This window comes from Plasmodium inui (assembly GCF_000524495.1).
Source record: "Plasmodium inui San Antonio 1 unplaced genomic scaffold supercont1.16, whole genome shotgun sequence".
Classification (NCBI taxonomy): Eukaryota; Apicomplexa; class Aconoidasida; order Haemosporida; family Plasmodiidae; genus Plasmodium; species Plasmodium inui.
The window spans coordinates 358355-378596 of record NW_008481850.1 but is presented as its reverse complement, the minus strand read 5'-3'; the positions used below and the strand labels follow the sequence as shown (position 1 = coordinate 378596).

Sequence of the window (20242 nt, the reverse complement as noted above, 5' to 3'; positions counted from 1 at the left end):
CTCACGTCGCCCTCTCCCAAAATGAAGAAGGGGAAAGTAATAAATAACCTGCATGAGCAGATAAAATCACTAGAGGATAACAACGTCCCATACAAATACTACAGCGCGTCAAATAACGTGAACATTCGAAATTATTTAAGTGACAGGAAGGTACGATACTCCTGTCCGCCCAACTCGTACTTAAGTCTCAACGAGTTGTTAAAATTTATTGACTCGTTGGATCATCATGACAGTGCCGAGGTGAGACATCTGGACTATAACGCCGATACCGTAGCAAACGAGATGACCAATAGGAAGGTCAACAAGGAGGAGTGCACATATCCCCAATTCAGCAAAGTGCCGAAGGTTGCTTTACATAACAACTTTTTGGTGAAGGAGGGAAATCTATGTGATCAGGCTGATTATCATAGCAATGTGTACCATCAGGACGGTCGCAACTACGACAAACACGATAATTGTGACAGCCGTGTGAATTACGGGCACGGAACACATAGCAACACGTGGAAGTATCCTCCTGATCAGCCATATGAGGATAACCCCGTGAAAGATACCATCCTACAGAATAATTACTGCCGGCTCAGCCGGGATGACCCGCCCAGTTATCAGAACGGGTTAGACGCGAGAAAAGCGCATACACCAGGCAGCACATCGTCAAACCCATACGAAAGCAACTGCATAATGCGAACAAGCCAAACAAAGGTGGAGGAGAACTCATCACGAGCACCTGCTAATAGCAAAGATGGCAGCTTGCTAAAAAATTTACTACAATGCAGAGTTAATTTGTCTAAATCGAATAATATTACAGATCCGGAAAAAGTAATCAGCACAAAGAATTTAAAACTACTCCTGTTGCATCACCCCAACTCGATTGACGACATGAAAAATTTGAATCTGACAGGATTCGGGGAAGATAAAATAAAAAAATATGGCTACGAATTTTTGAAAGTTTTCCTATCTGGTTACACGGATGACTCTTAATTTGGAAGGCAAAATAAACAGGAACTGACGTCACGGTTAGAGGTGATTCGTTGCCACTCCGCATATGTGCCACTCTCTATGCATCACATGTATGTATGTATATATATATAGATTCAAATGACCTATTTATAAGTACCCCCTCACGCGGGGATAATGGAATGTGCATGTTACGCGTTCCCCCGTTCGCCACGTTTTTGCGTGATCACTTGGTAACACGTTCGCTTCTCACGCTGCTGTTATTTGGCCCTACGTTTGAAGACCACTAATGGGTGGAAATAACACCGCGGGGAAAATCTCCCCATGGGTGAAAAAAATATCTGTATACAAATGTAGCTTTTTTGTACACTAGCAAGGAGCAATGACTGGCTCCGTTACGTGCCCTGCAAAATTGTCCTTTTTTTTTTCTTACAATTCGTTTTCCACTCATCGTAATTGCATATCATCTGAATGTCGTGTCAATCCGTTGCACGGGAAGTACGCCCACATGTGTTCGTTCACGGGGACTGCACAATTTTTGCTGTATGTATAGGTCACCTGCGCGTGTGTGCACGGGGGCCATGTGCATGATGACTACAGCAAAAAAAAAAAAAAAAGAGTAATATAATATAATAACAGGAGCATAGTAACCACAGTGGAAGCAATGGGAAATTAACCAACATGTGTGGCTTACAAACGGGACGAATTGCATTTTAGCCACCGCGACAAGAGTGTGCGGCAGCTTAGGACCTCAGAACCGTCCCTATCGATCTTCACATGTCGATAATTGTACACCTGCGAATCTGCGTATAAATACACGAGCATGTGTATGTATAAACATGTCCCAGCATAAATGCGTAAAAAGAATAATGGGCGAAGTATACTCGTTTATGTACACACCTACTACTACAACTTTTCCGCTTTTTTTTATTTTCCTATTTCTTTCCCTTTGAATGTGCCCCGAAGTGTTTCCCCCATTTGGCCAATATTGCAGAATTGAGTAACGCCCTTTTCAGTAAGGCGTAAAAAATGAACCATAAGTATAAGGGCATGTGCGGAGAAAGAAGACCCCCATGTGAGTTCGCGGATCTTCGTTGTGTAACCCCCAACAGGGATTTTTCAAATGAGCCGATTTAGAAAGTGGTGTGTAAACGGGGCGGGTAACATCTATCCACATAAATACATACATGCATACATAATGTAGGTAACCTTTGGTGTTTTTTTTCCCTTATACAAATTTTTTTTCCTTTTTGCACATTTAACCGTACTTATGAAAAAGTCCAAGTGGATATTTTTACCTTATGTAAATTTACAGTAGATGTGGAGATCCTCTCTGCAGTCCTCTTCACGCGCGCCTCCCCTGTTTGCATCTTTTACATGTTCCTAGTTGCCCTGTTTGTTACGCTCAATCTTTACTCTAATTTTTCCTCTTTTTCTTTTCACTTTGTTTACCCATTCGTTATGTTTTCTTTTTCTACTGCTATGATTGTTATCCACCCTTTTTTTCTTTCTTCCTTTCTTCCTTTCATTCATTCTTTCTTTTTTTCTTTTTTCTTTTTTTTTTTTTTTTTTTTTTTTTCAATCCCCCATCGTTCTCTACCATTTGGTTGCTTCACAAAACGTACATTTTCTTGCAAGTTTGCTTTTGCGAGATGGGCATTTAAAACGGATGTGGAGGGGCTGAAAATTGCTTTCTTTATCGAAATGAAAAATAGAGGGTGTAAAAATTCTCTGGATGGGTGAAACCACTTCCTCTGCCGCTTCCTTTACCACTTCTTTTAATTTTCCCTAAATGGAGTGCGTTTCGTGCGTTCGCCAATGCAAATGCAAATTTTACGTTAGGGCATGCATTTGCCGAGAGTTTTTCATCTGACTGGGGAGTGCTGATCCTTCGACGTGCACTGCGTTGCTATGAATGTATTTAGCGTGCGCATGTATGCTACACCTATATGCGTATTATAGCCCATCATATTGTATCTACGTACGTATAGTACAGCTAGGGGTGGGGGGGCGTGCAAAAGGGGGTTGCGCCAGGGGGGTGAGAAGAACGGCGCGAGGTATGCGAATGCAAAGGGTAAACAAGCACAGGCGCATGGCGTAGGTACGCAAGCGCGCGAATGCTGCCATATGTTGGAGCATTTGCATACGCCATGCTGCATACTACATGCTGCAATTTGTATATGTTTTGACATCCCCAGATTTTGATACTTTCCTTTTTTCCTACTTGCCCTTTTTTCCTACTTGCCCTTTTTTCCTACTTGCCCTTTTTTCCTACTTGCCTCTTTTTTCCTACTTGCCCTTTTTTCCTACTTGCCCTTTTTTCCTACTTGCCTCTTTTTTCCTACTTGCCCTTTTTTCCTACTTGCCCTTTTTTCCTACTTGCCTCTTTTTTCCTACTTGCCCTTTTTTCCTACTTGCCCTTTTTTCCTACTTGCCTCTTTTTTCCTACTTGCCCTTTTTTCCTACTTGCCCTTTTTTCCTACTTGCCCTTTTTTCCTACTTGCCTCTTTTTTCCTACTTGCCCTTTTTTCCTACTTGCCCTTTTTTCCTACTTGCCTCTTTTTTCCTACTTTCCCTTTTTTTTCCTACTTGCCCTTTTTTTTCTTACTTGCCCTTTTTTCATATTTGCATTTCTTCCTACTTGCATTTTTTCCTATTTCGCATTTCCAGATGTTCGTGTTTCATAGCTGCCCGCGCTGCATGCACGGCCAAGTAAACGCGCCTTTTTTGTTCAAAACGTACAATGCGCGACGTACAAATAAATACGTTACAGTAGCACATGTATGTACGTACATGCTGTATGTAAGAACGCCGCATTGCACAACGCTATGCTTTTTTTTTTTCGGATAGCGTAAAATGACTATAAGTATACCATACGCCCATATGTACATATACCCAGTAGTTCACTCGCACGGTATAGTACGTACGCTGTACTGTGTCGTACCACACTGTACTGTACGTACTGTCACTGCATACACGTAATCGTGCGAAGCTTGCATTTGAATATATATAATAACTTGTTTGCCTCTTTCTTTGAATATTATTACGCTTACATTTCTCATGTTTCAGTTTCTTCATTTTTCAGGATTCGTTTTTTTCCATTTTTCTCTATTTTTTTTTATTTTTCTCCATATTCTTCTCTAATCGTTTTTTTCCATTCATTTCATGTTCATTCGTTTTGTTGCGTTTTATTTTTTTCCTGTAACATTTTTTTGTGGCTCTCGTTCGTGTACGTTCCAGAGCTCCTGTGCTTCATTTTCGCGTGCGCGCCTCTTTACAGATCAGTTTGTGTCACATTTTGCGCGCTGCAGTTTTTCGTTCGTTTCCTTCATCCCACTTTTTTTACATATATGCCTCCTTCGTTCATTTCCCCTCTTTTGAGGTTTCTTGCAATCCCACATAAGAGCATTTAGCGCCATGCCGCGTTGTTTATCGTTGTTTAGCGGTACTTAGCGGCATTTCGCACCATTTTGCGGCCTTTCTCCCTCCACGTAGCTTCGCATAGTTCTTATTTTTTAACAACTGGAGAGCAACAAATTGTACATAAATGTTTTATCTACGTTGAGGACGTATATGCACGCATGTAGCTGATGCATCATCGCGGCATATTTTTAATTGGCTCGAGTTGCGTGAATCCAAGGCATTTTTTTAACCCCTTTGTTTTTCGCCGTGTGAACCCTTGGGCGCCCCACCATTTTTTGACGAGTAGCGCTTTTTGAATTTGTCACATTGTTCCTAAACGCATCAATTGTGGATTCTCAAAAAGGAGAGGGAGTAAGGACACGCAGCCGTGACATGTATGCATATGTACTTGCCGAACTACATCGACACGTGCACATTCGACACATCCACATACGCACCCATTCATGCACCTGTGGCACCCCTGCTCGGATGCGCTACGTGAAATATGAACCCTTTGTACCATTAAAAGATGAGAATGGATTATCATGAAAGAGGCACCCATTTTATGAGTATAAAACAGCACATTTGTTTTATTAACAAAAAAAGCCATGATTGTGGAAAAGGAACCTATGGACATGTGAGTAAAGCCACTTTGGGTTGCGACGATAACTCAACGAACTCTGACAATGAGGAAGAGAGTGAGAGAGCCAAAATTGGCAATCACAGCTGCACAAGTAACGATGTGAGTTCGTACCACCCGACTGACACGAGTGGCAGCGAAGGCTGCACCAGCGAGGGCGCCTCCAGCAATAGCGGCAGCACTGGACGCGGCAGCATTAGCCGCGGTAGCACCTGTCGCAGCACCCGTCGGAGCAGCACTGATAGTACAATAAGCGCCCGCAGTTATACCAACCGAGGGTCCACTCATGTGGGGAAGCTTAAAACCTCCGCAAGTAAAAGCCACTCGAGGAATAACCTCAGCAGGAATAGAATAAAAAGTGAGTTAAAGAATGGGATAAAGGCTGCTGGACGAAATAGACGCAAGAGTAGCCCCCTTTCATTCAAACGGAATGTACCCCTCAGTGAAAAAAACGATTCGCGGAGTCGTGTAAACAATAATGATCTAACCCAGGGTAACAGTTGGTGCACACGGAATGGGGTTATCTGTGTGGAGAAAAACAGTATAAATGACAGGGTTAATTATTCCCCGTGTGCAGAGAAGGAGGCAGATAAGAGGTTAGTAGGCCGTGAAAATATGCCCACGTCAATTGTTACCTCCGCAAATTGTGTCCACGGGGCAGAGTTAAATCCGTTCGTGGAAAAAGAAGCTAGGCACTTATTGAGCGAAGCTAGCAAAAGGATAATAAATGATGGAAGGAATGGCCAATGTGATGGTCACAATGTGGATAACGGTCAGCATCATATGGACATTATGTTCAGTAATCACAGAGATGCAACAGAGGATGTAGATAACCATTTTTGCGAAAGCGGTGCCGACGCGGATCAGACAGACAGTTGCGAGCCCCCTTCGAGACATGCACCCCTTTCGAGCATGTCACGGGGTAGTAGCGACAGTGTGAGTAGAGTGAACGACGAAAGTAACATTGCCAGCTTCACCAACATAACTAGTGTCAATCCCCCGAGTGGTATCAACAACATATGCGAAAATGTACGCCGGAAGGACAGAAATGGCGTTTCCGCTTTGCAAGGAAGCATTGATCCAGTGATGGGCACCAGGATCACTCTCCCCCCGACAAGCGCTGATCATATTGATGTGGTCGAAAGGGTCCACGGGATCATTGAACTTCCAAACGTTGATGTATCCCCCGTTGAAGAAACCAAGCTGCAGATAAGGAACTCGAATAACAACAGCTGCAGGAAGAAGCAAAACAGCAGCGGAGGGAAAGGGGGGGGTACAAACAAAGCAGCAGATGGGAACAGCAAGGAGGTTAACAATTATAGGGGAAATGCCAATAATAATAATAGCAGCAGCAGCGGGAATAATAGCAGTAACGGTAATGGCAGTAATAACGGGAACCGAATCGGGAACAGCAATCGGGATAGCGGCAAGGATGATGATAAAGATGGTCATAGGGATGGTAGAAGAGATGGGCGAAAGGATGGCCATAAAGATGACGACAACGAAAGCAATAAGGAGGATGACAAAAACGACAGCAAAGATACTAACAAAAATAGCCGAGGAGGAAATCGAAAAAATAACAGTGCGGATAGAAGAAATGACTTCAGCACGAAGGATAATAACACTATTGGAAGAGGGGACAAGAAAAAGAAGAATGTAAAGGATTCCATTATGAGTAAAGGAAATAATGGGAAGATCAGCAACAGTGCGGCCACCTGTGGGAACAACACAAACAGTGGAAGTAATAATGTAACTAGTGAAAATGTATCTAACGGAAATGTATCTAGTGGAAATGTATCTAGCGGAAATGTATCTATCGGAAATGTGGCTAGTTATACCATTAGTAGCACTGCTTATCATCCCTGTGGAAGTGTGGAGAGCCATCAAAATAATGCCCTCTCGTATGCGAACATTATTTCAGGCAGATCAAAGAGCAAAACCAAATACAGCATCGCTTCGTCTGTTTGCAGAATGAATGAGTTACCCAATAATGTGAATAGCAAAATGTACGCAAATTCTTCTAATGCTTTTGATAATAATGATAGCATTATGAGTATCGATGACAGCATGAACAGTTGCAACGGGAGCAACATGGAGATGAGAATGTTTAGCCAAGTGAACGGAATGGGCGTGTCCGGAGGATTGAACGGATTGGGTATGCCAGGGGGACCGGGCGGACCAAGCAGCCTAAACGCGATGTACAACTTAAATGGGATGCCTGGTAGCCTGAACGGAATGGGAAGCCCAAATGACATGAGCTCCCTAAACGGCATGAACAGCTTCGCCGATCCGCACAACAACGCGGGAGCGTTCTTCAACCTTAACAACAACGAATTTCTTCACATGTGCAACAATAATTTCAGTTTGACCAATGGGGGCAGCATGGACCCCAATAATCCAAAGTACCTGCACGTGGAAAATAGCCTGGGCAGTGCAAATGGAATAAACAGCAACACAGGCAGTAACACCCTGTTTAACCCGAGTAATAACGGCTTGTATGAAGGGAACTACAACATGCAAAGTATGATAGCAGGTCCAGGGGGAGGGGGCACCACCCACATGGACGTAGGAAACTTAGAGGAGCAGTACACAAATTACGGAAACAATGTAATGATGCAAAACAACAGCGACCTTTTCTACAATGAACATAAGGAAAAAATGTATCTACATATGACTGGCAACTTGAGCGTCAGCCCAAGTGGGAACAAATTTCACGAAGAGAAAAAAAATAACGGCTACTTTTTAAATAGAAGTCTGCAAGAAAAGTATGAAGAAGATAAGATGATGATGCAGAATGGCTACCTCAAAATGAATATGAACGAACTTAATAAACACGAAAATGATAATTTTAACCACATGCTTAAGAACGAGTGGATACTTTACAACAGGGAGGACCTAAAACTAGATGCAGGGGGTAACAGAATGGCTGTAACGATGAAGGAGAGCATAACAAGTGACAAACAGATAAACCAGAATCTGGAAGATAGTCTAAACTATAATGAAGCCAACACACTGCACTTGCTAAACCTTGCTTTTAATGAGATTTATCAGAATAAGGAATACCTGATTGAACAAATTATTACCAAAAAATTCATGTCTAAGCTAGGTAAAATTTTAAATGATATTAATCCAGAGAGTATTAAAATTAAGGGCAGACAACTGAAGCGATTGATACAAATTAAGAAAGGGCTCATGAAGGAGGAAAAGGTTCCAGCTAAGGAAGGGCATAATACCACCGCTCCTTATGGTAACGCAGACGATGGTGGTGGCAACACTCAGGGGTATGCTGACGGGGGGTCCGATAAAGTTGCCAAGTTGGAAGGTGATCCCTTTGGGCAGCACGAAGCCCGGGAAAAGGGCGCGTTGGTCAATGGTGCCATGGAGAAGAGGAAGAGCAACAGTGGCAGCAGCGGCGGTGAGGTGGGCGAAGCGAGCGAGGTCAACCGGCTGAACGAGGCCATCGAACCGAAGAAGGAGGCGGAGCCGAAGAAGAAAAAAAAGAATAAGAAGAATAACGACAAGTGTGAGAAGGCCGATAACAGCGCCAGCCTCAACGAATCCCACTCCAGCGACGCGAATACTACGAATAATGCAAACAGTGCGAACAGCGTCAATGATAAGAGCGACCCGAAGAATAAAAAAGAGGGCGAAGATAAAACGGTGGAAGGCAACCCTAACGCACAAGGCGATTTTAAATGTCAAAACAAAGGCACTGACCAGGCCACCGCGAAGGAGGATAAGAGTGGCTCGGCGGACAAGCAAGGGAAGAATTCCAAGAAGGGTAAAGAAGACCCAACGGAAGAAGCTTCCAACATACATAAGAAGAAAAAAAGCGACTCGAAGGACACCGCCCATAGGAGCAACGCCAACGTGGAGAATGAAAAGAGCAGAGGAAATAAAAGCGACGGGAGTGCCATAAACGAACTTGGGCAAGAAGACCGAATCAGTGGAGGAAGTGCAACTAATCACAGGCAAAATGAATCGTCCACTTGTGGGTATCAAGAGGAGGGCGTAAATCTGATCGGATTTCCCAAAACGAGTGATGACAACCCAGTGGAGGAAAATTCTTCTGTGAGCGAAAGCACGGATGTGGAATTTTACCTCGATAGCAGTGAAGACGACCAAAACGATGATAGCAAGTACATCACCGGAATTAACGACCGATACGAAGAAAAAAAAATTGAGGAAGATGTCGTCATAAGAAGAGACGTTTTCTTCTTTAACTTGTTAAAATTTATTATCAAAAAGAAGACATCCGAAGATATGCTCATCTATTTACACCTACTCAGTGCCATCAAAATGGACAAGATATTTGACCACATTACGCATCTGTCTTGTGAAATTTTTAACACCTTATTAAATTTTATAGAGATCACAAAGGATTCCTCCACGTATAGGTTACTATTAAAAAATTTAGGCGCCTGGATAGGCATAATAACAATAGGCAGAAACAAACCACTCATGTCAAAGCATATGAACATTAAGCAGCTCATTTTGTACTCGTACGATAATGGCTACATGATAGTCACCTTCCCGGCTGTGTGTAAAATTTTAGAGAGTATAAAAAATAGCAAGATTTTTAAGCCGCCCAATCCATGGACCGTTGGCATTTTAAATTTACTTGGTGAACTGCACGAAGCGCAATCGCTGAAGACCATTTTAATTTTTGAAATAGAATTGCTGTTTAACTATTTTAAGATTAATGTGTTTGATTATTACAACAAGTGCAACATTATCAAGTGTCGTAATTTGCCCATAAATACGAATGATCTATTTGTTAGGAATAACTTCAACGAGAACGGCACCATGGGTGTGAATTATATGGGGGATAATAGTAACCACTCCGGGGGATACCTAACCCCAGGGCAAGTGCATATGTTTAACAAGTCGTACAATAATAATGCGTGTGGCAATTTTTACGGAGAAAATTTCGTGCATCAAAATGGAGCAAATGGTAGCGTTACTGGAAGTGTGAGAAATCATGAGAGGGGTAGTAGACCACTGGAGGCAGTCGCAGCCGATGGAGTAGCCGATGCATTCCTACTTGGTAAGGACCCCCGATTCAATGCTATGAATAATTATAATACCACGTCCTCCATCATGACGACCATAACTAGCAATAACATCAGCGCGAACGAGTTTGTGAGCCATAAAAATGGCAGCTTCAATTTGTTAATTAAAAGTAGAAAGGGCGAAGATCTGAAGGAAGCGAGTAACGCTATGGAAGCCTGTGCCTTCATGGACGCCACCAACTTCAGCGGCAACATCTTCAGCGGCAACAACATCAGCGGCAACAACATCAGCGGCAATAATCTCAGCTGCAATAATCTCAGCTGCAATAATCTCAGCGGCAATAATCTCAGCGGCAATAATCTCAGCGGCAATAATCTCAGCGGCAATAATCTCAGCGGCGACAACAATAGTAACGGTAACAACCCCGCAATGATGAACAGCCAGGGCCTCCTCAGCAACGGAAGTAAAAACGACGCCGACAACATGGCATTCAACTCGTCAGCAGATGTGATCCTCCTCAATAACAAGGGAATGGATAGCGGAAATAGAAGCAGATTTATGAGCTATAATTTGACCCAACCCTTGCCCTCCAGAGGGTTCCAAAAAGGTCTAGAAAATGGATTCAGAATGATGACCAAAAATAACATGAATAACGAAATGATGGTAAAGAATAATAACGCGATGAAAAAATTATCCGCAAGTAGCAACACGAGGGAAAGTCAATCTATGTCCGTTTTTAACTATATGAATGGAGCTGGTGCTGATGACCCGAGCAAATTTAACACTCTTATGTATGTAGGGGAGAATGGCATCCCCTGTGGTGGAGCCATCGGTACCAGTGCTGGAAATAGGAGCGTCGATTTTTCTCTCCATTTGAATAGCGAGGGGTTAGCAGCGAAAGGAAACGGAAACAACATCAATGAGGAGGCACTACTGAAGGATTTACAATTTTCTACTAAGAAGAAGGACAAACTGAGTGACGGACACTTTAAGGAAAACTCGTACAGAGCTGCAAATTATCTGATGGGTAAAAATAAACCCCCTGTAAGTAGCAAACACGATGGACAATACAGAAGCATAGATTTGAAAACCGGGAAGATGCCGTCGAAAAATGACATTTATGAAAATCCCAAGGAGTCCTACGTGTCGTCGCCACCGAGTAGCTTGAACCTGAAGAACACTTTTGGAGAACCACCATTTGGTGTGAAGAGTGGTGGCGGCATTCCGGCGCCCCCACTTCCTCTGCTGTTGTTGGACAAGTTCAAGGCGAGCGAGCAGGTCGGAGTGAACGTGTTCAGCGGCGTTGGCAGCGTTGGAAACGTCAGTGTGGGCATGTCCAAGGGCAAAAACCGAAGTAATGGAAAGGCCAGCATGCTAAGCATGGCAAGCAGCGGTAATGACGGGGGAAACAGAAACGCGACGCCCTCATCTGCATATGGCCTGACGAGCGACGTGAACCAAAAAATGCAGAGCACACCCATGTATCAAGAAAATGTGAATAACAACAAATTTAACGAAATGCTAAACGAAGAAATATTAAGCATTTTGAAGAAGAACATAGTGATATCAACGAACATTGTCGCAGCGGTTAAGCTTAGCCTAAAGTGCAAAGCGCTAATTTATTTAGCCTTCGATTCAGCCATCAAGGAAATAATCACCTCCGTTGTTGATCGCTTTGTCCTCATTGGATGTATAACTACAAGAGAATTAGTTAAGAAAGATTTTGTAAACGAATCGAAAGAGACGATTATGCATAAGGCGTCCCTACTAATGGCCACGAGCATCTCCTCCTCCCTCGTTCTAGTATCCTGCAAAAAACCATTAAGGAACATTTTAATACAAAATCTGAGAAACGTTTTTGACCAAAATTGCCCCCCAGAAGTCAGTAGCACAATCGTGGACGATGTCGTGAAAGCATTAATTAATGAAAATATAAATTTAATTTATTCTATAATCGAACAAGTGGCCATCGAAAAATCATCCATCGAAATCCAAGAAATCATGAAGCCCATTTATGCCTCCAGAAAATATGCACGTATTCACAAATTAAACATTAGGGAAAATGCCAACAATAAATACTACAACGCTCTGCCCATCTTTTTGAAGGCCCATAATATAACCCTGAAGCATATTCAAGTGTATAAGAATTTTATGAATTTGAAGATTTTATCCAACTTGCAACAGAAGTCGTTTTCTCCTGGGCGAGTCGATCATGAGGGGGGCTCCAGTGAAAGTGAAAACGTCCCCCCGGGTTATCTGGGAGGTGGGAGCTACCAAGGTGGAGGCAACTATCAAGGTGAAGGCAACTACCAAGGTGAAGGCAACTACCACGGTGGTGGAAACTACCAAAGTGGCGGGAACTACCAAAGTGGAGGCATCTACCAAAATGGCGGGAACTACCAAAATGGCGACAATTACCAAAGTAAGGCTAACTTTGCCAGCGGTGGGAATGTCCAAGACGACTCCAACAGGGTAGGCAGCCCCAACGGAGTAGTCAGCGCGAACTACCAAAGCTATCAGAATAGGAAGAACAGCGAAAACGTGCCGAATGAAGCGCCCGGGGAGACCCACTTCTACAACAACAGAAAGTACATTTCGAATCCGCTGGATGGAAGGAACGAAGAAATGGTCAGATATTCGAAGGAGCAGGATAGAGAGTATGGTAAGAACGGCCCACTCAAGACCAACCGCAAGGAGGACTCAAAGGAGGACGGCGACAAGGCGAATAGGTACCTGGACGAAAAGTACTATAACGAAAGCAGTGCAGACAACCAGGAGAATAACGAAAACAGCGGAGGGTGCATCGGCAACGTAGGAGAGAGCTGCGGAAACGGCATCGTTGGAATGCCGTCTCAGAAAAGTGGAACTCCGGCTAGCACAGGTTACGAAGGAAACGTAGCAAAGTACGCGCACGGAAAAAGTAACGACTCGAAAGATAATGCGAATTTTCACCTAGGTAATAATATGAATAATAATAATAATAATAACATAAATAGTGTGAATAACTTGAATGAGATGAATGAGCTGAATGAGATCAACGAGGTTAACGAGATGAAGGACATTAATAATATGAATCATATTATGAATGTTCCTACTGTTAGCAATCCTAAGGGTGTCAGTGGTGTTAATAGTCTTAGTGGCGTCAGTGGTGTTAATATTGCTGATAGGGTTAATTGGGCTAACGACGCTAATAGTGCTAGTACTGCTAATAAAGCCAGCAGCGCGAACTGCGCCAACAGCGTTAACAATATTGACAGTACTAACAATATTAACGCGGTTGACCAGATTAACGATATTAACAGTGTTAACAATGCCGACGGCATTAATAATATTAACAGTACTGACAGCGCCCGCGGTGTTGACAACCCCCACGGGGCAAACTTCGTGAATCAGCATAATTCACACAACACCCCTAACCCTATGTATATATTTAAATCTCCAAATAATTATAACTGCAATAATAATGATTATAATTTTAATACAAATAATAGGTATGTGAACGTTGAAAATTATAACCTCTCGGGTATCACTCTGGGGAATAATTACGCTGGGAAGTATGAACACAGTGGGAAGAACTTCGCCGAAATGGATATCAGCGCACAGTCGGGACATCATAACAACTACGAGGACAGAAGTGGCAGTTGTGTACTCTTACCCGGTGTTGCATCTGCGCCAGGGTGTGCGATTCCGCTCGCCCCTTTTGCAGCTTCTTCGCCCATCCATCCTGCTTCGTCTCCTAACTTTGCCGTTTCTTTGCCCGTCTTTGCTGCTTCTTCACAACCATTTGGCGCTTCTTCGCCTATTATTGCCACTTCTGCGCCCACGTTTGTTACGCCCAAATTTACACACAGAGGCTACCCCTGTGGCATGCCCGTCACGATGAGCAACCTGAATGGAAACACCAATGGAATGAGAATCCCTCATGAAGAAGAAGCCTTTAACGATTTTTTCAAGCATGATGACTACATGGAAAACCTCAAGGGCGGCACCATGAAGACGGACATTGTGAGAAATCTGAAAAATGGAAATTTCACGTATAACGGGAAGAACTCAGTTTTGTGTGCTCCCGAACAGGACAATGACACTTACTCCAAAATGGACCCTTCAATGTGCAGGGATGCGAACGGCCCAGTGGTCGCAGGGAAGCGGAACGCTGCGATCATGATGCAGAGGATGGAAGCGGAGAAGGGGACCTCGCCTGCTGGTGATAACGGAGCGGGCGGCAAGGATGTTAGCGGAAACGATCTTAGCGGCAACTTCCGGAGTGGTAACGCCGGCGAGAAGGGACAGCGAAGAGATGGCGCCATCCTGTACTTGAAGAAAATAAAAAACGTGAATATCTCGTGCAAGCAAAATTTCCTCTTCTTCATATCGAACATATTCCTAAGTGAAAGCATCAACAAAATGAGTGTAAAAGAAATAATCCCACTTTTCGAAATTGTCATGGTAAGCATTAAAGACTTTGTGAAGTATATAAAAGTCTTCCCCCCCTCCATGCCCGCAGTGCATAACTTTAAAAGCTACTGTAATGTGAAGACGCCGTACTATAAGTTCGAAAAATTAACATGCGCAGCTACGCACTCCCTCTTAGTACTAACTTACCTTCCGACTGATCACGAAATCTTTGTTCTTTGCAAGTTACTTATTTTGATATGTGAATCTGCTGCAGATAAGAGTGAGACTTACAAAATTATAGGCACCAAACTGTTTAAGATTGTTCAGGAGGCCATAAAAAAAATGCTTGTTCTTTTAAGGCGAGGCCAACAGAGTGAAAGGGAGGAGACCCTCAGTTTGTTGGCCCACAGTGGGAAAGAAGACGAGATGTGTCCTAACCGTGTAACTGGCGAAAGCGATTGCACTATTAGCAGCAACCTCTGCCGTAAGGACGACACGCCCTTCCAAAGCACAACGAATGCAAGCGCGAGTGAGAACACATCTGCGCACACAAATCCGGGCTACTTTAACGAACTGTTCCTCCACCTGGAGGTACTCCTGTGCATATTAGACCAAATGTGCAGAAACTACAAAGAACTAAAGAAGCTAGTTACCTCCTACATAGAAGACAACCAGAGTTACAACGTAAATCACATGGTCCCATTCATCCGTTACAACATCATTCATCACAAAGCGTTAGACAAAATGTTGTGTAAAATATCCAGATATAGTAACAACCTCTATTCTGTTTCATTTTGCACGGAGCTCATCAATTATGTAGTTATTAAGAAGAAGTATTTACCTGCGGATCATGTTAGGAAGACCATTAAAAAGCTAATCATGATAAATAAAATGTTATGTAGTGATAATCAACATGTTTATATTCCTCCTACGAAAGAGACCATTCTGCAAAACACCAAGAGGGAATTGAAGCAAATGTTTGAGGGGCTTCAATCTTTGAAGAAACAGACCAAGGAACCACAGGAAGAGTCCATAAAAACGCGCATCAATCTGACGGAGTATATATTCCCGAGGAAGGGAGGCGGAGAGAAGACAAGGAAGGAGAAAAGTGCTGATCGCGCGTGCAAAGGTAGTGAATCTGGGAAAGCGAAAGACGAGGAGATACAGAGCACGAACGACCAGGTAAATGGGAAAGACACCCAAAAGCAGAGTAGTAGCAAAAAAGACGCAGCAACCCCAAACACGTGTCATCAACAGAAGGAGCAAGTGCTCAAAGAAAACAACAAGCAGACGATGCCCATTTCAGTGACCCACCAAAATAGCAGCAACGAGTGCCCGAATGAATCATCCATCACATCCCCGCAGAGTAGTAACAAGTCACCCAACGCTGGAAACTCCTTTTTTATAGCAAACGTAAAAATTCACTATGACCATAACAACGTAGGTGAGCGCACCATGTATTTGTTGGAAAGACTGAGCCTAGAAAATAAAACCATTAACACGGAGAAAATGATCAGGAAGGAAATTGTGAGCAACGATTTTAACGAAGAAGGCGACCCTGCAAACAGCGAAAGTGCTAATCCAAATGGGGAGAACACGGACAGCGATAACAAGGAACAATACATCAACCATGGTTTAAAAAATGGATCTGCGGTAACTATAAATCGTAGCACTATTAGAACGGAGGATGGAAACGTTAGCAACTTAGGGGATAGTACCGAACAGGAACAAAATGAAGCCCAAGGGAAGAAACATTTTAGCTCCTCCTCATTGTACTCTTTTGAATCGGAAAACTCAGAAATGTCAGATTATTCATCGACCTCCTCCAATTCGTTTTCACCAAGCAGGCAGGGCGAAGAGGAAGAGGAACAGCAGGACGAAGAGCAGGACGAAGCGGAAGAGAAAAGAAACCACTACAATGACACATCTTCGTCTAGCTCCGTCGTCTCGTCCGTGTCGAGCGCGTCCGCCCTGAGCACCTTGTCAGCCTCCTACCTCGCCATGCAGTCCGAATTACAAAAGGATACAAGTTTGAAGATCCCCGAGAGCCAGAAAAACAGCCTAATAAATGACGTCCCCACCGTCAAAGAAAGCAACCTGAATGAGAAGCCCCCAAAAAAGTACATGCAGTATTACTACGTACGCGACTTGTTGTACGAACCGGTGAGGTGTAAATTTTTGCCTGCCCCACCTGTAGTGAAAGAAGAAAGAGGGTTATTCATTGCGTACCTTTTTGCGGAGTGGAACATTTTGTATAAGAATTATTTAAATATTTTGAAGATGAGCATTTGGAACCCCATGCTGGAGATCATCAAGCAGCAACACATTTCAAAGTGTGTAAAATATTTGGTGAAATTATGCACCATTGGCTTTCTTGGCATGGACCACTTTACGAATCAGTTTCTGTCTCATTCGCTTAACATTTCGGTTAGTATAGCTGTGCAGAATTTGAAGAAAGCGGCACACGATGTCAAACTGAGTGACACAGTGAATGGGGGCAGTCCAAGCAACAGGGACGGACAACCCGTAGAGGGAGACATGCCACGCAAAACGGATGCAGAAGAAGTGATCCAGACGAACGAGCGTCACTTACATAAGAAGGAATCGCCCCAGGAGTCGCTACAAAAGGGGGAACCTACCGAAATCAATGGCCGTTGCAACTGGATAGCACCGAACGAAGGGGAAAAGGAACAGGGCAATGAAAATTTCATGAAGGCTAAAACAAACGACGCAGAGTTAAGAGAAACGCACAAAACGAGCGACTTACTAAATTACAGCTATGTGGATGCCTGGTGTAAAATGGTCATAACGATGAGCAAGCTAGTAGAGCAAGAACACCTGTCCCCAGTAATAATCCTACAGAGGGCCCTCCATGTTATATGCAGAGTCATACACAAAAAGTGCGAAACTGAAAAGAAGACATTTAATCAGAGACCCTACTTTAGGCTATTACACTGTTTGCTGGTCGATATCAACGAAAGTTGTGTGCATCCAAATGACATATACATTTATATGGACTGCTTTGCGAACTGCTTTTCTTTGTTGTCCCCGTTAAGAGTCCCATCATTTTGTTTCTCATGGCTAGAGCTCATATCGTCCAAATATTTTATGCCGAAGATGTTGGCCAAGATTTGTGGCTGGGAAGCATACAAAGAGTTGCTAGTTGCCTTGTTCACCTTTATGAATTTTTTTTTAAAAAAGGTAAAGATATCGAAAGCGATAGAGGCGTTGTACATAGGAACAGTAAGAATCCTCCTGGTGCTGCTACATGATTTCCCAGATTTTTTATGCTGCTATTATGTGACCTTCTGCAGTTTGTTTCCACTGAATTGTATCCAATTACGAAACCTTGTTCTGTCCGCATTCCCAAGAAACGTAAAATTGCCTGACCCGTTCATGTCAGATGTAAAAATTGACTTGTTACAAGAAATTAAGTTAGTGCCAAAAATTTTGACAAATATCATATTCCCTCTCTTCAAAAAGAAATTAAAAAATCTAATTGATGAGTATTTCACAAATCCGGATTTTACTCTACTCTTGCATATTAAGGACAAATTATTTTTTTCGAAAAGGAAGACATACCACTACTCTGCTAAGTATGACGTGGATGTTTTAAACTCCCTCATTATGTACGTAGGAACGAGCATTTGTAGAGCCAAGGTGAATAATATGTTCAAATTTAACAGCAACTGTGACCCTGTACTGCTACTCAAATGTGAAGATAGCAATGGCAATGTTCCTGATGATCAAGAGGAATTACTGCAAGAAATTGTTCTGCGTGACCCTGTGGAGAAAAGAAAAGAAAAAAATATTGTTTCCGCTACGAAACGAAATAAAGCACAAAAAATACAGAATAAAGAACAAAAAATACAGAATAAAGAACAAAAAATACAGAATAAAGAACAAAAGATGCATAATAAAGAGCAAAAAATACATAATAAAGACCAGTCGGAACCCAACTTGTCCAAAAAATATGTAGAACTTATGAGGGACAACAACGAGGGGAAAAATGAAGAACAGGAGTTTTCTGGTAGCTACGATGACGAAAATGGTGAAAATCTGGTGATGGGTCTCATGGATGACGATGCCGATAATGACAGTGACCACCGCGGAGATGCAATTTTGCAAAGAAGGAAGAAGCGAAGGAACGTTATTGTTGTAAAGAATAATTTGGCCTACACTCTCTTCCTGTTTTTATGCAAAGAGCTGGACATGGAAGGGAGGTACTTGCTCCTGTCAAATATTGTGAATCATATTAGGTACCCCAATTCGCACACCCACTATTATTCTTGCCTCATTTTATTTCTGTTTTCGCAATCGAACGATGTTGTCATTCAAGAGCAGATAATTCGAGTGCTGCTGGAGCGCGTCCTTGCGCATAGGCCTCACCCCTGGGGATTGCTGATAACCTTTATCGAGTTGATAAAAAATGCCAAGTAAGGGAGGGAGCCATTGAGCCAGTGGTGTGTACACTTTACGCACATTGTGTATGCCTCGAGCACGACGTGCGTTTGTCCAGCTCACCACCGGTGTAACCCTTTGTACCTTTCTCCCCCCCCTCACTGCAGATTTCACTTTTGGGAATGCCCATTTGTCCACGCCGCATCAGAGATAAAGAAGTTGTTCCAGTCAGTTGCGCAAGCGTGCCTGGGCCGCGCTTAACCAACCCTCTTATTTTTTAGAACCTTTTTAAGTGACCTTTTTAGTATTTTTCTTGTGTTCATGCGCCGCATATGCGGGTATGTGGATATGCGATATGCGCATGCAGGCGTTCATGTCCATGCGTCTATGTTCATGCGTTCCTGCTCGCATGTGTACATCAGTGAGGAGGCTCCCCTTTACCCCATAATTTAATTAACTTTTTAAAGCTCATTTTTTTTTTCGGTTCCTATCAATCAATTGTTAATATTTTGAAAAAAGTTCAGGAAGCAGCGTGAAAGGGTAAAAAAACGTGAGAGGGAAAGCTGCACAGGAGGTGTAAAGCAGTGCCCGCGACGCCTCCACCGCAAAACAAACCCCCAAGCTCATAATTAAACTTCATTTTTAACCCTCTTTGCACATTTTCGTGGATGTATTTTTTGTTTGAATGGCGTCCTTTCCTTTGAAGCGTCATGTAGCGTCAGCTGTTGTCCTGATACGTGTGCGAGTGTCTCTATGTGTTTTTACATCTCTACATATGTGTATTCGTAATCTTACTGTGTATGCCTTATTGCCTGTTTTGTATGCGACCACTTATTAACCTTTTTTTTCTTTTTTTCGTCAATTTTGAAAGTTCAACTTGGTATCCATATCATTGTTACAACACTTTTATAACCTACCATTTTTCTTTTTTTTTTTTTTTTTCCTTTCCTATGCCCAACTTTACATTTTTAAGAGAAATTTCGATTTTACTTTTTAAAAGCCATTTAGCAATTATCTCCGCGGTCTTGTAAGCCACGACTTATTGTGATAACTCTTTAATCACCCGTTGATCACAACGACTCCCCAATATGTTGATACATATACAAGTGCAATGGAAGTCTACCTCACGCACGAACGTACATATGTCCCAACGAATGTTGTATGTATACCAATGTACAGCTATGTAATGTAAAGGGCTGACAAGGTGTATAGACAATATTTTTCCCCCAAGGGAGCATCAACACAGCAGAGTGACAAAATTATGTTTCGCCAACGCTCCATTGCGCAGAATCCAGTAGCATACATTTTCGATAATGCCCGTTGCATACGATCAAACTGTGATTGTTTGCCTCTATGATAGCTCGGAAAAGTAAGTTCACCTTCCCCCCGCAGGAATTGTAAATCGTAATGTCTTCCATTTAAAGCAGTTTCCCAAAA

At 42.8% G+C, this 20242-nt stretch overlaps 3 protein-coding genes across 3 annotated transcripts; all 3 read left to right on the top strand.

Annotated features, from left to right (window-relative positions):
- Positions 1-21: 21 nt before the first annotated feature.
- On the top strand, positions 22-978 carry C922_03683 (hypothetical protein; the record flags this gene model as incomplete). The annotated part of the gene is made up of 1 exon (XM_008819272.1): positions 22-978. One exon carries the CDS (start codon positions 22-24, stop codon positions 976-978), a length of 957 nt encoding a protein of 318 aa, XP_008817494.1.
- Positions 979-4885: 3907 nt separating this feature from the next.
- On the top strand, positions 4886-13749 carry C922_03682 (hypothetical protein; the record flags this gene model as incomplete). Its single annotated transcript, XM_008819271.1, has 2 exons — positions 4886-13686; positions 13716-13749. The coding sequence occupies 2 exons, from the start codon at positions 4886-4888 to the stop codon at positions 13747-13749; spliced, it is 8835 nt and encodes a 2944-aa protein (XP_008817493.1).
- A 139-nt stretch (positions 13750-13888) lies between these two features.
- Positions 13889-19066, top strand: C922_03681 (hypothetical protein; the record flags this gene model as incomplete). The annotated part of the gene is made up of 2 exons (XM_008819270.1): positions 13889-18840; positions 18973-19066. The coding sequence occupies 2 exons, from the start codon at positions 13889-13891 to the stop codon at positions 19064-19066; spliced, it is 5046 nt and encodes a 1681-aa protein (XP_008817492.1).
- Positions 19067-20242: the final 1176 nt, after the last annotated feature.